Source organism: Chenopodium album, chromosome 6 (genome assembly GCF_948465745.1).
Source record: "Chenopodium album chromosome 6, dcCheAlbu1.1, whole genome shotgun sequence".
In the NCBI taxonomy this organism is placed as follows: domain Eukaryota; kingdom Viridiplantae; phylum Streptophyta; class Magnoliopsida; order Caryophyllales; family Amaranthaceae; genus Chenopodium; species Chenopodium album.
The window spans coordinates 16,710,722-16,728,296 of record NC_137839.1 but is presented as its reverse complement, the minus strand read 5'-3'; the positions used below and the strand labels follow the sequence as shown (position 1 = coordinate 16,728,296).

Here is a 17,575-nt window from a genome sequence, read left to right as displayed (position 1 = left end):
TACATTATAAATTTGATTGTGATTGGATTGAATTTTGAATATAATTCGAAGGTTAATTTTTTATTTTAAATTACCACCCCTTACATTAAATAAATGCTCATATTACCACCCATTTTAAAAATCTGGTGGATTTTCCGTCTGTCGGCCCCACTTAACACTTATTTTGACCCTTTTGACTGATTTTTTTCTCGGATTTTTCTCTTTAAAAATGCTCTCTAAACTTTAATTCACATTTCCTTCACCAAATTCTACCAAATTTCAAAGAGAAAAATGTGAATTGAATTTAGGAGAGCGTTTTTTAAGAGAAATTTCGGGAAAAAAAATCATTCTAAAGGGTAAAAATAAGCGTTAGGTGGGGTCCACAGACAGAAAATCCATCGAATTTTTAAAATGGGTGGTAATCTGAGCATTTATTTAATTTTAATGGGTGATAATTTAAAATAAAAAATTAAACGGATGGTTAGTTCGAAAATGGTTATATTTTTTGGTGGTAATTTAAAAAATTTCCTAATTCGAATAACTTTATTTCACAAAAAAAAAAAGGTGTGGCTCGTAAAAATGACCGAAGAGTTCTGTCTCAACTCAACTCTTGTTCAAAAAAAAAAAAAAAAAAAAGACTCAGTCTTCCTCTTAAATTCTGTCGCATCCTCTCCACTCTTAATACTTCTCCGTCGCGCCGGAAAACAACCGTCGACAACCACCCAGCCACCAGGTGAACGCTTCACTTCCATCTTTCTTAGGGTTTTTGATTCAATTTTACTGATTTCCAGCATTTTAATTATACCAACTCAATTAATTATTTGAAATTATTCTTGCTAATCTGTTTTTAACATTCATTGTTAGGTTTTATTTAGTTCATTTGAAATTGGAATGCTTTAGTTGAATGATATGTACCTCAAGAATGGTTGATTGTTTAGGCTTAATTGAGGGATTGTTTGTAGTAGACATTATTAATACCACTTATTTAGTCAATTCTTTAAATAACTTTTGTAAAGATTGTAAGATGTTTTATGTCAATTTTATAAAATGAAATGTGATGATAATCACATTACATTATGATTTACATATTCATGAATTTATGTGTGTTTTGTTTATTTTATCAAGGTGAAATGGTTTTGCTATTTGTTTTTCTGTTTAAATCATACTTGTATAATGTATATTATATATTTATATGTTCATTAATTTGTGGGAGTCTCTTGCAGTGTACAATGGTTGTATACTAATGATTATTCTTGTATTTAGTATGTTCGAGTTATTGAGTAATTCCTATGGTTATACCTTGTAGGGTACAATCGGTTGCGTATAACGATCATTCGTGTATCAAGTACCTTTGATTATACGGGTAATGAGAGAGCCCTGAAACGGGTGCTTAATTAGAGTGTGTGACATTGGACAGTAGAATGGCGGGATTTGCAGCAGTTACACCTAAGATAACAACAATGGAAACCACTCACACCCACCAGCGTCTCTTTGACTTTGCTAAAACTGCTCTATTCAAGATCTTCCTCTTCCCTTATGCTACCGTGTGTGAGTTGTTTTGTGGCCAAGTATCAGATGTGGAGAAATTTGATGATGCTCTAATTGGTCATTACATTGGGATTGGTATCTAATTTCTTTTGCATTGCCAAGTTTTTTGCTTTCTTTACTACTAATGGTTGCATTAATTTGAACCAATAATTTTGAATTTTGAAGATGTGGAAACTTCTGGAGTAAGCCAAGTTCAAGCGGAGTGGGAGAGTCAGCGTAAAGCATATACTTCACAGTTCTTTGAGCTTGATCCTTGCACAGTAATTCTCTCTTCTTTTTAGCCTTGTTTCAATTTGTATTATATACTAAGGATATGCTGATGTTACGAGGCTTGATATATTTATTTATTTTTATGTTTTTCTCCACAATGATCTCTTAATCGATTGTAGTAATTTTCTGTTGTAAATAATCTTTATTGAACTTGGATATTAATTGAAGATAATGTTTTATTAGGTGTACTATTTGACAAACTAAATTCCCATGTTGCATTTCAACTGAATACCTTGTTGTTGCTAGTCAAACATGCTGCTTACTTGCTTTTCGTTTCAATTCAAAGATTTCGATGCCTAACTAGGCAAGATGTTCTAAAGGATTGATTTGTGTGCTGGAACTCTGAAAGTGTTGTAGAACAAAGAGTTTTTATTACTTGACAAGAATGCTTACAAGACTTGGATGGGTTGTACAAATTAATATCGAGTCAATCTATAGGCAATTAGAGGAGCCCATTAATTCTTGAAAGTGTACAATGCACATTGCATAAAATGTTCTACTCATACAATAGACTTGATGTATACAAGGCTACTTTAGAGGTGTGCTTTAAAAGCTTTTTTTTAGTCTCGAATGCATTCCCCTGATAAGCCATGTTCACTTATGAACAATAAAATCAGGATGGGGAATTATAGGGCTTAAAAATTTAGATAAGTTATTTTTCTGATGTAGTGGAACTCTTGTTTTTAATCTCTATGAGTGATTAGCGCGTGATTTATTTCGGGGAAGAAGTAAGCTCATTTTATTTTTATAAAGTAAAATTGTGATAATACTGATTGGGGTTTTCTTCAATCTTCATAACTGAAGTTTGACTTCTCTAAGAATGGGATCATAAAGGAATAAAATCCTTCTTGTATATGTGTCATATGAGTTTTCTTCTTAATATTTCTGGTAACCGCAAATATATTTGCTAAAAATGTCCAGATGAATCATATCTTTGTGCTGATATTTTCTTACCACGTAATTTCTTGCTGACTACAATTCAGTCTTCTTTTTAAAGATTTTATATAAAATTGTTTTGTGTGTGATGTCTATTAAATTGAAACTTTGTTACATTATCAAGAAAGAGCCCATAGTCTGAAATGTACCTGATCATACAGATTGATTTATCATTATTAATATTCTGAATGTTTTTTTCTTTCATTTGCTGTGTGCTGTCATTGGTAGTAAAAATTTCTTGCTTTAGTTATAATATCTTTATATGAAATTTTCTGATCTTTGATCACCTTGATAGGAAATTCTGGAACCACATTTGCTGGACATGTGCAACACAGTTGATATTGTTTGCTGCATGCAGCACTTACAGGTTTATAACCTGAAATTTGGGTTTTGAGATTGGCTAAGCACAATTTGGCTTTATTTGTTTGATTTTAGCTACATCTTACATGTTTTGCAGATATGCTTCACATCTGAAGATAGAGCAAGGATTCTTCTGCATAATGTTTCATCTTTGCTGAAACCAGGGGGTTACTTTTTAGGAATCACTCCTGACTCCTCCATGATATGGTATGAAATTATGCTTGCAGAGGTCCTCTTTTCTTTTTCTCTAGAAACTCCTTTTGTATTTTTACTGCTATTGTGCCACCCTCTTTTTATTTGTGATTAAAATGATGCTCTTTTGTAAAATTAGAATTGGTGAGATTACAATATTTCTTGCCTGTATGAGCCTCTTTTAACTGTTGGTTATTTATCCTTAGCATTTCTTGTACTTTGCTGATTTCACTACAGGGCAAAGTATCAAAAAAATGTTGAAGCATACCACAACAAAAGTGGTGGAATGAAGCCAAACATTGTACCAAACTGCATTCGATCAGAGAGCTACATGATTACTTTTGAGGTGGAGGAAGAAAAGTATGCCTAAATAATGATGCTTTTGTTTGCTTGTTTAGTTTTGCTTATTAGTACAAACAAAAAGAAAGTTGCCCTTGTTCTTTTTTGGTTTTTAGAAAATGAAGAAAGTATGTCTTCTGTCATTGACTTATTCATCATTCTAATTATATAGGTTCCCCTTGTTTGGAAAGAAATACCAGCTGAAGTTTGCTAGTGATAACTCTGCAGAAACACATTGCCTAGTTCATTTCCCAAGCTTTATCAGGTAGATTCTTGGCAACTAAGCTAATTATCAATATTTACTTCATATTGGCCGGTCCTTTATTATTTATTTTTGATATTCAGTTTTTTTTTTTTTTTTTTTTTGGGGGGGGGGGTGGGGGTGGGGGTGGGGGAGAGTAGGGGGGTAGAGTGGGGGCGGGTGGTGGATACTATAGTCCAGCAATGTCCACCGATCTCTTTTTTTATAATTAATCCTTAAGGTGCCGATTGAAACCTAACCGCACTCTTACAACGTGGAAGATGACACTTGATTTAGATCCGTAAGACCTAGTGCTGTCAAATTTCAAACCGAAACCGTTTAACTGCCCGAAACCGACCGACCCAAATGAGAACCGAACCGATTAAAAACCGATTTTTTTGAAACCGAAAACCGACCCGAACCGTATTTTAGTAAACCCGAAACCGAATCGACCCGAATAATGTTAAACCGTATAAGAACCGAACCCGTTAACAAACCGAACCGAATATAAACCGATCTGAAAGAAAACCGAACCGAAAAAGAACCGTTTAAACTGGCAAAAAAACCGCTTACACCGAACCGTTAGCAAACTGCTACCCGTTTGCACCGAACCATTTAAAAACCGAACTGATTGTAAACCGAACAGGTTATAAACCGAATCGTTTATGAACCAAACCGCTTCTAAATCGAACCGTTTACAAAATTTTTTATATAATTAAATGGATTTTTTTTTTTTTTTTTTGACGGGGATATAATTAAATGGATTAAATATTAGAAATCTTAGAATAGTTTTTTTTAAATAGCAAGGCAAATCATTCATTAAGGTCTTAAGGATAATCAGTGTTCACAAAGAAGAGCAAAACAAGCAGGCTCAGGCCCTGCCTCAAACTATTAGCAACACTACTGCCTCTAGTCATGTATACATTTGAGGTGATGAAACCAAATGAACAAAAAACTTGTAATATTAAGTACCAAGGCTTGGCCGAAGGCGTAATAAATAAAATTAATTCACATAGACTATTAAGCATATGATTACATTGATTCTGTGAGTAATAATGAAATAAAGACGGGAGTGTGCTAGTGACATGAATATACTATTAGGCTATGTTTAAATTCAGATTCAACTATAATTTAGTAAACTTGAAATGGAACCGATATGAATAATGTTAAAGTGGTTAAACAATCAAAGAACCGAACCAGTTATAAACTGAACCGAAAAAGAACCGAACCAGTTAAAAACTGAACCGAAAAAGAACCGAACCAGTTATAAACTGAACAAAAAAAGAACCGAACTGTTTCTAACCTGAAACCGTTTCCAACCCGAAACTGTTTGAACCGGGATAAAAACCGTTTACACCGCACCGTTAACAATCCGGAACCCGTCTGCACCGAACCGTTTACTACCCGAACTGTTTACAACCCGAACCGAATTAAAACCGCTTAAGAATAAACCGAAACCGAATCGAACCGATAACTATTTAAACCGAACCAAAACCGACCCGTGAGACAATTAAACCGATTCCAAACCGACCGGATTAAATACCGAACCGAAACCGAACTGTCAAACCGTTTTGACAGTTATACTAAGACCCTAACTAATTTGGTTGTTTTGACCTCAGGTTGGCTAGAGAAGCTGGTCTTGAGTATGTAGAGATTCAGAATTTAACCGAGTTTTATGATGATAACAGGTACAATTATGTCCTCCTTGGAATCTCGGTTTTTTTTTTTTTTTTTTTTTTTTTTTGTGTGTGTGTAAGATACTGTGTTATACTTGCAAAACTAATATACCCCTTTTTATTTATTTTATTTTTGTATTTTGAAAGAATCTCTTTCGTTTTCTCACTTTACACTCCTTTTTTTAAACTTTTTCAACTGGTTGTCTTATTATGTCCTTTTTTCTTTGTCAGAGTTGTTGTTGCTGTTGAAAAACAAGTGCTTGTTGTTGTGTCTTGAAATAATGGAGCCACATATAAGAGCAATTGGAAAATCAAGTGAAATAACTTAATATCTATTTTCAAAGTCATTGGTTGAGGAAGTATACATTAACTATTAGAGACTTAATTCAGATTTCATATACTATTCATGACTTATTAGCTGTCCCTTGTGCTTTTCATACGTTTTTGGTAACAGCCAATGGTTTGTATTGCTGCCTTGTCATCTTTATTTATCTTGTTTCAGCTTCACGATGTGAAAAAATCTGACTATCTGGCCTGTTTTATAATTTTTTCATGACTTCTAGTTTTTTTTTTTTCATTTTACCAAATGTCGCATCTTCCTATCTGTGACAGAGCTCAATTTGGAAGTTTAATTTTGAAATTTGGCCCGAATCTGGTGGATCCTCGTGGAAGACTTGTTCCTCGCTCTTATGATGTGTTAGGTGATGAATTTTATCTTTCCTCTTTCATACTTGTCTTCTGTTGACATTATGCCTGGATAACTATTATATTTATTCGAGCTTTAACGTTTTCCATCCAGGTTTATATACAACATTTATTTTTAGAAAGCCTGATCCAGACATGGCTCCTCCTATTACAACCCCGGTGTTACCGGATGGACCTCATATTTATGATGAGGCAAGTACAATACTATTTCATAGGAGTGACTTTTAGGTTCAGGAGATTGTTAAAGTTAGACTTTTAATTGTGATCTCATTAGGAGAAAAGTAAATAAGGAATTGTAGGATGCCATTTGGTGGATAAATGGGTGTAGTCCTGAATGGTTGTGTAAATTGTGTTTCCATATAAATGATATTTTTCATGATTGATAGATTTAGCATGATCCGCTATTTTATGGCGTCATTCATGGTCACCTGGTGGTTTCATGTTACAGAGAGAATGGCAAGGGACTGCTTGGAGAGACGATGATCTTAATGGTACAACAGAGCCGCCTCCTGGTCTTGGCAAGATCAGTGATCAGAAGGGGATTTTAGGTCCTGGCCCTGTCGACCTACGTTTCCCGGATGTCATATAAGACAGTATAACTATGGAGCAAGAATATTGAAATCAATTACACTTGTGAGTTTTTGACCTTGATCTGCACTGACATAGAGGATGAGAGTAAATGATGGTTCATATGTACATCAAACAACAATTACACATATTTTTTATTTTAATTTTTATTATTTATTGATAATTTTATAAGTATCCAATAAAATCACCATATAACTCTATTATTATTAACAGAAGTATGTGGCTAAAAATAAATTATTTCAATGTCCTTATTGGTTATTTTATATGAACTAGTAATCAACAACTACTCCGTAGTATTTACCAAACATTTCTATTCAAATTTACAACCATGAGATTGTGGGATAGACTCCCTTTGGTAAGGAGTTCTTTATCCTTCCCTCTCCTAAGGAGCCTTATTTGCGAACTTAGATGGGATTGATCGAAGTAAAATTTTCATCTAATAAGACTTTTTTTCCTTACCTATATAATACTTTGTAATAATAATAATAAAAAAAATAATAAAATTGCAACGGATATGTTGTAATGCTTGTAGACGTGCTGAGTGCATGACCATTTCTCTCTCTTTCTCTCGTAATTATTACATGGTCTTTGAACCTTTGAGGACAGATTGTGTTTAAAGGCAGATTTTTCTCTTCGAAGAAATCATCAGACTCAGATAAATCCAACAGTCAACCTCACATCAATTTGAAGGGTAGATCATCTGAAGAAGGTTTAATCAACAACATTCGTAATAGCATGTCTTCCGAGAATGTTGGAGCTGACCCGAGTTCGAGTTTGTCGAATGCAGGTAAGGGTTTATAATTATGTAAGAGTAAATGATCAAGGATCATTTCATCAATTGAGAAGAGACTGTTTTCATGCCTTTTTGGTACTCACTCTAGTTTGACTTTTTAAAATTTTTAATTCGTAGTTCCTTTGTTTTTTTAATTTCGTCATTTAATATGAGCATGAGATTTAACAAAAAGGGGTAAAAGGCGGGAAGTGTCAAATATGATACAAACAACTAAGGTGTACCTATTACTTTGTTTTTGTTTTGTTACTATACCGGATGATGAATTCTGTCAAAAGTTTCATTAATGAGACCCACATTTAACGATTACAATCCCAAATTAAGAATCCTAATTTTAAATTGAAGATTGAAAACAAAATTTTAGAGTGAATTACATGTAATTGGGTGTAAAATTAGCAAGATGAAAATGCAGATAGTTTTATGCCATTGAAATTTCATTAAATTAACCCAAATTGAAAATTTAAATTTAAAGCTCAATAATTATAACAGTTTTCATACAGAAAAGTAAAAAAATCATGCTAGTTCAGCTATTATCAGTTTACTGACATCCATATTACCAGTTTTACCACTATTGTGACCAAAACCTCAATTTTGATCAATGATCTTAATTTAACACTTAAATCCACTTATAAAAACAGGACTTTAACTCTTTTTTACTCTTAAAGATTAAAATTTTCTATATTTGTACCTTTCTAGAACAGTTACGTAATAGATACGAAGTATAATGGTGCAGGGAACTTAATTTCATCATGGGAGCAGTCAGGAGGCATACCAAGTCCAGATATCTGTACTCCTGAAGTACAGGTTTTTAGTCCCCCTTCTCAACGATAATATGGAAATTTTGTGAATGGACTTATTTAGCAGTGCTATGTTGCTTCTGTTTTCGTTGATGTTTAATATGAATTATAACATTTTATTCCCCAGATAGCTTCTGATTGTGAAATTCTGAAGGAGTCTGAATCTCCTTGTTTTCAAAACATTCTTCGTGTTACAAGTGCACCAAGGCAAAGAAATCCTGAAGATGTAAAAAGTTTTTCCCATGAGTTGAACTCTAAAGGAGTACGTAAACCTTTTCTATTTGGGAAACCTCTTTATTTAAATGATCAGGAGGTAAGTATAATGTTCTGTAGTGTCACCCTTTTCTATTTGAGTACTTATTTACCTTTTGAAATCAGTACATTATGTAGGAGGTTTTAGTCCTGATACGAGAAAAGTTTGAGAAAGACAAGGAAGAAGTAGACTCAGATTTAGCTGCTTTTGCAGCAGATTTAGTTGGTCTCTTAGGAAAGAGAACAGAAAATCATCCTGGATGGCAGGAAACTATTGAGGACTTATTGATCTTGGCTCAGAGTCGTGCTAAGACATCACCAAACGAGTTCTGGGACCAGTGTGAAAGTATAGTTCAGGAATTGGATGACAGGATGCAGGAGTTGCCTCCAGGTACTCTGAGACAGCTTCATATCCGGATGCTTTTTATACTCACGCAGTGTACTAGATTGGTGCAATTTTACAAGGAAAGTGGATAAGCCACCCTTCTGCTGCGCCAACCAACTATCTTGCAGTTTGCAGAAAAAAGGTTAAGTTCTGTTTCTGTTATGTTTGTTCCATGATTAGTTGGTGTTTAATCATGACCGTCCCCTAATATTATTTATCTTTGATCTAACTCGTATTTGGCTCATATAACCATTCGTGTGGATGATTGTATCATTGAAACTGATTAATGACTAATGAACAGGACTGAGTTAATAGTAATACTACGTATAAGTTTGAGAGGAAGAGTCCTTTAGTAATACATTCTTTTTATACATTGGTAAACATTTAAGATTACAAACTAGATGAAAGCATGGATTTTAGCTTTATTACATAATTAATGGGGATGATTTACATACATTACCTGTTAATCAAGAAGCTTATTTCTGATTAGTAATAGATTTGCAACTACATCACTCATGTCCAACCTTTCTTGTGGCACTTCAGCTGAGCAAGAAAGTGCTACAAGTAGTACAGAAGTTAAGGCCTCCAAGATCACACTCTTGTTGGTCTCTTCCTCTTTGTCTATGTCTTCTATTAGAGTATGATCTACAATTGTGTCGATCTCTTCGGGTACAGCACTTTTCACAAAGCTATGCAGGCTCAAGCCGCCTTTGAACATGTCATTAGTAGGCCTCATTCCTGTAAACATTTCGAGTAAAAGGATCCCGAAGCTATAGACATCACCAATGGTAGACACCTCATTTCCCACACCATACTCTGCTTTCAGATCATGCCTCAAATATTAGTACTATGAAAACATAGAATTTATGAGCAAATATTAATAACACCAATTAAGCTGAGTTGTTACCTGGAGGTGTGTAACCAATAGTTCCTCTAACTCCAACAGAGCTGTACTGGTTTTCATGACTGCTATTGATGCCTTCTAGGAGGATCTTGGCTAGCCCAAAGTCGCCGACATGAGCAACCAAGTCATCATCAAGGAGGATATTGCTCGGCTTCAAGTCACAATGAACTATGGGGGCACTACATTGATGATGAAGGTAATCTAAGGATAATGCAACATCAACTGCAATATCAAGTCTTTGGCGAAAATTCAAGGTTCTTGATCTTTGATATGTGCTTTCAACCTCATCTATTGCTCGTGATAGATGCAACCAATTTTCCAAACTTCCATTCACCATGTACTCATAGACTAATGCCTTAAAATCTCTACCTTGATGATCAACACTTGAGCAAGCTGTTATCACCTTCAGAAGATTTCGATGTCTAATGTTTCGAAGGACCTCACATTCTGCAATGAAACTCTTTGACGCACCGCGGTACTCGAGGTTAAATATCTTGATGGCAACACTTGATCCATCAGTCACTAGGATTCCCTTGTACACAACCCCGAATGTACCACTGCCAATCAAATTTTCTGCAGAAAACCCATTTGTAGCTTGAAACAGAGTTTGGTATGACAAATTTGGAAAATTTTCCATACTACCAAAAGGTGTAGGCTCCTGAATCCTCTTTTTCTTGCAGAATATGTACAATAACACAAGTACAGCTAGCAGCAAAATGACTCCAAAAAATGCAGAAAGAATTGCGACTGTCGATTTTTTCCTCTGCACTGAACTTCTTTTCTGACTGTTTTGACTTACACTACAGCGGGGTAACTTCAGTTGAGGTATGCCTCCGCAGATCCTACTATTGTTATCGACTAAAGCATTACTTGCATTGCTAAACACTCCGCCAATGGGTACTTTACCCTCAAGGTTATTGTGTGATATATTCAGCCATCGCAACTGCAGACTCTCTAGAAACTGTGGGATCGGACCTGACAAATTGTTGTATGACAAATCGAGCTCAACGAGACCCTTTAATGAGCTCAATGCATCAGGAATAGCTCCATGAAACTTGTTTTTTGCTAGGTACAGGTACTCTAGCGCGACACAACTACTGATAGAGTTTGGTATCTCACCAGATAGCATGTTGCTCGAGAGTAGAAGGGCCTGAAGATTAGTTAGTTGTCTGACTTCATCAGGTAGAGAACCAACTAGTTTGTTTTTGGATAAATCGACTTGGATTGACAAGGAGGGGAGGTTAAATAGTTCTAAGGGTATTTTGCCAGTAAGGTTGTTATTTGCAAGATATAATGATGTTAGTGATGTACAATTTCCTAGACTCGAAGGTATTTGTCCTTGAATTCGATTATTAGCTAGGGAAAAGCGTGACAACCTAGTTAAGTTTCCGATTGATGGTGGAATAACCCCAGATAAATGGTTGTTATTCAAATACAAGGTGTGGAGATTTTGGAGCTTGGTTATGTTTTGGGGTACGACCCCAGAAAGATTGTTATCATTAGCCACAAATAGTTGCAATTTTAATAAGTTTTCGATGCACATTGGTATTTCACCATATATGTGGTTATCATCTAAGAACAAGTAAGTAAGCAATGTGAAATTGCAAATGACCTGAGGAAAAGCTCCATAGAAGTTGTTTCGACCAATCTCTAAATATTCTAAGTTGGTAGAATTGGCCAAGGATGAAACAAAATTCAAATCTTCAGGTTGATTATAACCTAAATTGTTATTATAAAGGACAAGGCCAGTTAGTCTAACTAACTTGTTTAGAGAAGGAACTTGTCCTCGAAGTTTGTTATCATTGAGTTGGAGAATTTCCAAATTTGAACAATTGGATATTGAAGCTGGAATATGACCAGTGAATTGATTATAGCCTAATGACAAGAATGTAAGACGAGGAAGAGTATTGCCTAAATCTGAAGGAAGCTTACCTTTTAAGTCATTACGTAGGAAAGACAAATTTGTCAATAACGAGAGTTTAAAGACTGAAGGAGGGACTATGCCGTAAAATCTATTGTTTTCTAAAAATAAAATGGTCATATTCTTTAGTTTTCCTAGACTATTCGGGATCCTATCATTAAAAAAGTTGGTGTCAAGGTTCAACTCTGTAAGGAAACTCAAATTTCCTATATGGGAAGAGAGTGTACCTGTCAATTTTTTGGAATGCAGGTCTAGTTTTGTTACTTGGTCGTATTTACGACTACAAGTAATACCATACCACTCACAAAAGTGTCGGGTGTCATTCCACAAGGTCATGACACCCAAGGGATCATTGCGTATTTGTGCTTTGATTTCAAGCAATGCCAATCTTTCTGTTTCATTGTTCCCGCCCACTTTTGAGTACTGAAAACACAAGAGCATAGACGTGGCGAAAACGATTAAGTTATATACATAGCTTGAGCCGGACATGTTAAATTTGTTTGAAGATAATTGCTATAACTTTTCTAAAGACAATAGAGAAAGATAACTCTTACAAACTATGGTGTAAATTCATTAATGGTTTTCTGTAAACACTTACTATATATACAAAAACGTAAGTGATAGTCAAGGTGAAAGTTGGAAGAAAGATGTACTCCGTAATACTAGTCATTATTAGTAGGGATTAGGATGTAGAGAGTGTTGACAATGAGACATGCATGCAAGTTGGCAAGTTGGCAAGTTGTGGAGAAGATTAGACTTTGATCTTTCAACTTTGAATATTAGACACCATTTTTTTTTTTTTTTTTTTTTTGCACTTCTTTTAGAATTTGTTATACGCATGGATGCATTGTACATCCAACTAATCCAAGGTTAGTTTTTGCTCTTCATTTGATGATTATATGAAAAGCATTCATCAAAATGAGAACAAAATACTCATGGATGTATAGTGTAATCCAGTGTATATAACAATATAATCTCTCAACCCTTAAGAGCTTTTTTTTATATGTTTTTTTCGTGTTATACGGAGTTTCATCAATCCTCGTATGGTCATACGCCCTTTGATCCATGAGATTTTTTACTTCATCTTTCAAAATAAATCCCCCACTTTAACTCGCACATTTGTCGATCAACGCAAAAGTTAATACAACAATATCTTTAATCATCGATAATCATAAATTATTTGCAAATATTCTTATAGAGTTTCATAGGGCCGGGGATACTTCATTATGTTGGGGAATTTGTGTATGATCAAGGGTCACAAAAACAGCAAACAATTGAATCGGAAAACTTCAAGGCGTGAACGGAATCACTTTCCCAAAAGTATAATTCCGACCCTAAACTACAACCAGGTTTTCACGGAAATTTACTTAGGATATACAATGAAGAAACAATTGCAATCACAAGTAGGATGATTACAAAACAATGTAAGTAAGCCTTTGGAATTATGATCATGATGAAAAGTTGCAAAAAAGGTTTCAAGAAAAATAAGTTTCTGATTTTTCTCAAGTATCCAACATATGTTCTTTGAACATTTATATATTAAAGCCTAATTCACTTCAAAAGCCACGAAATTAACTGATTTCTCTAAGCAAAACTGACGAAACCGTCAGTTTCAACTTCCTCTCTGACACGCGCCCGATCGGGCCCGCTTCCGCCCGATCGGGCGGATATTGACGTCCTTTCCAGGTGTCTTCTCGCGCCCAATCGGGCGGTTGTTGCCCGATCGGACGGCTGCCCCAAATTCCAGAAGTGCATTCTCGCGCCTGATCGGGCGGTGAAGATTGCAATTTTCAACCCAGCCTCGCGCCCGATCGGGCGCACCACCACGATCGGGCGGCTGACCGGGCGATGTACAGGGGCAGCAAACCAGAGTTTTGAGTTGATCTTTATCAACCTTTAATCAAGGTTAATTGCTTTAATATTCTATGATAATTAAATTACAACACCATAACCTAAGTAATTCAATTATTTACTTGAAATTTGTCTCCAATTCTCAAAATTATTCAACACATTAGTGTTATAGGGTTACCTGGTCATTGTTTCGGGATTATTTCATTAGAGTTATAGGAGTTACATGGTCAATGTTTAGGGATTACTCCATTAGTGTTATAGAGGTTACTGTGTTAGTATTATTAAGGGTTATTCGTCAGTATTCCTAGGGTGACTCGGCCAGTGTTACAAGGGCTACTTTGTTCTTTTATAAGTGGTCATACGGTGTGACCATCCGCACACAAGACGCGCTGAATTATTTGATATATTTTTTGAAACAAAATAATTTACAATTTAGAAAATATATGTTGAGAAAATTCAAAGAGAGTGAAGATTGAGCATCGTAGGTCCCAAGGAGAGGTCCAATCCTTGGAGGTGCCTAAGTAGAAGTGGGATTCGATTTCTATGGATTTTGTTGAGCCTTACCAAAGACCGAGGCAGGGAATGACACTATTTGGGTAATAGTGGATAGGTTGACAAAGTAAACCATGTGATTACTTGGACCATGGATTAGTTGGGAAGAGCTTATGTGAAGTTTGTAGTAAAATACCATGGGGTACCCACAAAGATCATTTCAAATCGAGATTCAAAATTTCTGTCTAATTTCTGGCAAAGTTTGCAAAAAGTGATGGGAACGAAGTTGTTGATGAGCACAACATTTCATCCAACGACGGATGGTCAGAAGGAAAGAACAATTCAGACATTAGCAGATATGTTAAGAGCTTGTGTAATGGAATATCACTACTAGAATCTAGGCAAACTGCGACAGTTTGATTACGACGACCCATAAAACTATTGCAAAATTTGTAATTTGCGACAGTTTTCACTAGTTGTCGTAGATTTATGACAATTTTTAAATCCGTCGCAAAATTACGACAGCTTTGGCCCATTTAAACTGTCGCTAAGGTGTCTAAAATAAATGAAAAAAATAAAATATCTACGACGGTCTAAAACTGTCGTTATTAGTGACAACCAAAACTGTAGTAACAAACAGTTTTAAAAAATTAAAAATAAAACGGGTATAAAACCCTTACCCCTTCTCCACCCTTACCCTAAAAATTTATAAGCCGCCACTTGCTCTTTATGCCTCTCTCTCTCCTCTCCCTCTTCCTCTTTTCTCTATTTTCGGCTTTGTTTCTCTCTCCATTCTCCTCCTCTTCTCTATCCGCTTCCATCTCCCCCCCTCTCCTTTTTCTTTCTTTCTCTTTTGCCATGTTAACTTTCCTTTTTTTTTTTTCCTTTTTTTGATGAGTTAACATGAATTTCGACCATGAAATTCAACCTAGCTTAGATTATGAATTTCACCGTATAATCGACCATGTTTTTGGAGTTAAGGGTTTATAGGTCGAATTCGACTGTGAAAATTCCATATATGGAGTTTTCAAGGTCGAATTTGACCTTATAAGCCCGTAGAAGAAGAAATTTGAGAAAGGTATGTTGTTTTTGTGAAATTTTTGTTATTTTTTGTTATGGTTTGATTTTATTTTTGTTTCTTTGGTGTATTTTTCTAATTATGTCGGTTTATTTTCGATATTTAGGGTTTTAATTGCTTTTTTATTTTGTTATTTTTGTTTTCGTAATTTTTGGTTTCGATTTCAGTTTTGTTAATTTTGTTTGATTTCGATTTATGTTTTATTCTGGTTTATTTTTGTTTTTGTTCATTGATTTCTTTTATTTTTGTTTAATTTTCGTTTCTTTATGTTTATTTTTGATATTTTCGTTTAATTTTGATATTTTTTTTAATTTTGTTTTAATTTCGATTTTGTTATTTTTCGTTTCATTCTGATATATAATTGTTTCAATGGTCATAGTATTTGTTATTTTTGGTGTTAATTTCAGATCTACAATATGCGTGTGGGTATTTGTGTTTTTGGGTTTCATTTGGCGGTTATTGGTGGCGATAGGTGGTTTGGGATGATGGGGTTGGTAATTTGTGCTGGTGTTCAAGGGTTACTGTGGATTAAAGGGCTAGATTGGTTTTTTTCTTTTTTTTTTAATTTTTTTTTTATAATTTTACGACGCCTGGCCGTGGCTAAAATTGTTTTTTTGTTTTGTGACAGTTTCCAAAACCGTCATAAATTGCGACGGCTATAAACTGTCGTAAGTTTATTTTTACGACAAAATACAATACTGTCGTTGAAATTAGTAAAATCGTCGATTTTGTGACAATCCTCATTACGACAATTTTATGACGACGGTTGACTGTCATAACTATTTTTTGTGACGGTTTTAGGTATTTCAGCGACAGAATTTGGCTGTCGCAAAATTGTTAATTTCTTGTAGTGTATCAAGGATCTTGGGAAGACCACTTGGATTTGATAGAGTTCTCTTACAACAACAACTATCATGCAAGTATTGGAATGACACCGTTTGAAGCTTTGTACGGTCGAAAGTGCCGAAGCCCAGTTTGTTAGAATGATATAAGTGATACTATGGTAATTGGACCAGAAATGATTGAGGATATGGTGAAACCAATTAAGTTAATCTAGGAAAAGATTAAATCAGCCCAAGATCGACTGAAAAGTTAAGGAGAGAGGAGGAATATGAAGTGGAGAGAAAGTTTTTTTGAAGATTTCACTCGTGAAAGGTGTGATGAGGTTTGAAAATAAGGGAAAGCTAAACCCAAAGTACATAGGGTCATATGTGATCATCCAGAAACTGGGAAAAGTGGCTTAGAAGTTGGATTTGCCCAATGAGCTGGAAAGGGTTCATAATGATATGTTCCATATGAGTCAAATTCGAAAGTATATTCCTAATGTGACACATTTGTTGCAACCAGAAACCATTAAGATGCACTACTAGAAAAAGGCCTGATACCGACCGAATTATGCCGACGGACCCCTTTTTTCCGTCGCAAAATTTAAAGTCAACGACGAAATTAAGTGTGTTGTTAAAATCCGTCAGAAAACCTTATTTGCGACGGAGTTTCCCTAGCAAAATCTCCGACGGAATTTATTTCGGTTGGAAAATTAAGTTTCCGATGGAAGATATCTTCCGTCGGAAACTTAATTTTCCGACCGAAATAAATTCCGTCGAAAAATTTTGATACACAAAAGAAGTTTTGGTTTTTGAAATCAGTTTTCACGAAAGAAAAGAGGAAAAGGGGAGAAGAGAGAGAAAGAAATAAAGGGAGAAAGAGAGAGAAGGAGATCCTCAGATTTACCACCGTCACCGGAGCCCAAGGTCGCCAGCCGGTCTTTCGCCACCGGAGGTCACCGTCCCCAGCCCTCCCGTAGTTCTCCGCCGCTGGTAAGTGTTGTTTTGGGTTTTTTATTTTAATTAAAAAATGCCACCACTCACCGCCGGTCACAGGTGTCTCCAGTCGGCGCCTTTCCAAAAAGACGGGCAGCCGCCGATTAGTTTTTTTTTTCTATATTTTTTTGTTCAAACCCTAACCACCACCACCCTTTTTGTACAGGTTCCTCCGACCTTGTCCTTGCTCCGACCAGAACCACCACCACCTTCACCTCCCGCTGTTAATTGTTCCTTTATTTATTATTTTTTTTGAATAAAATTGACATTTTAATTTTTACTATTTGTAGGATTTGTACATTTACTTGCTTTGAATCTCAATAAAAAGTGCAGATCTAGAGGTTAGTGATATTATAATTTCTAAAATTCTTTGTTTAGTTTATACTTGGCATGCTAGTGACTTAGTTATATGTTAGTTTATTCAAGTTTTTATTTTATGTTACACTAGTTT

The 17,575-nt window shown here is 35.2% G+C and overlaps 2 protein-coding genes across 2 annotated transcripts; one reads left to right on the top strand and one right to left on the bottom strand.

The window, feature by feature from the left end:
• Positions 1-596: 596 nt before the first annotated feature.
• Positions 597-6,997, top strand: LOC145634662 (mRNA cap guanine-N(7) methyltransferase 2-like). The gene is made up of 11 exons (XM_081686063.1): positions 597-712; positions 1,286-1,602; positions 1,693-1,787; positions 3,029-3,100; positions 3,191-3,300; positions 3,523-3,645; positions 3,797-3,889; positions 5,485-5,553; positions 6,154-6,242; positions 6,341-6,438; positions 6,695-6,997. The coding sequence occupies exons 2-11, from the start codon at positions 1,401-1,403 to the stop codon at positions 6,833-6,835; spliced, it is 1,092 nt and encodes a 363-aa protein (XP_081542189.1). The 5' UTR covers positions 597-712; positions 1,286-1,400; the 3' UTR covers positions 6,836-6,997.
• A 2,459-nt stretch (positions 6,998-9,456) lies between these two features.
• On the bottom strand, positions 9,457-12,425 carry LOC145634661 (uncharacterized). Its single transcript, XM_081686062.1, has 2 exons — positions 9,966-12,425; positions 9,457-9,874 (listed from the first exon to the last, which is right to left on the bottom strand). The coding sequence occupies exons 1-2, from the start codon at positions 12,370-12,372 to the stop codon at positions 9,522-9,524; spliced, it is 2,760 nt and encodes a 919-aa protein (XP_081542188.1). The 5' UTR covers positions 12,373-12,425; the 3' UTR covers positions 9,457-9,521.
• Positions 12,426-17,575: the final 5,150 nt, after the last annotated feature.

Bases quoted from the DNA above. Each gene is read 5' to 3' on its own strand.
- LOC145634662 (XM_081686063.1), top strand. From the start codon at position 1,401: ATGGCGGGATTTGCAGCAGTTACACCTAAGATAACAACAATGGAAACC. The intron at 5,554-6,153 runs GTACAATTATGT...TATCTGTGACAG, and splicing joins GAGTTTTATGATGATAACAG to AGCTCAATTTGGAAGTTTAA. The intron at 6,243-6,340 runs GTGATGAATTTT...TTTTCCATCCAG, and splicing joins TCGCTCTTATGATGTGTTAG to GTTTATATACAACATTTATT.
- LOC145634661 (XM_081686062.1), bottom strand. From the start codon at position 12,372: ATGTCCGGCTCAAGCTATGTATATAACTTAATCGTTTTCGCCACGTCT. The intron at 9,875-9,965 runs GTAACAACTCAG...ATCTGAAAGCAG, and splicing joins TATTGGTTACACACCTCCAG to AGTATGGTGTGGGAAATGAG.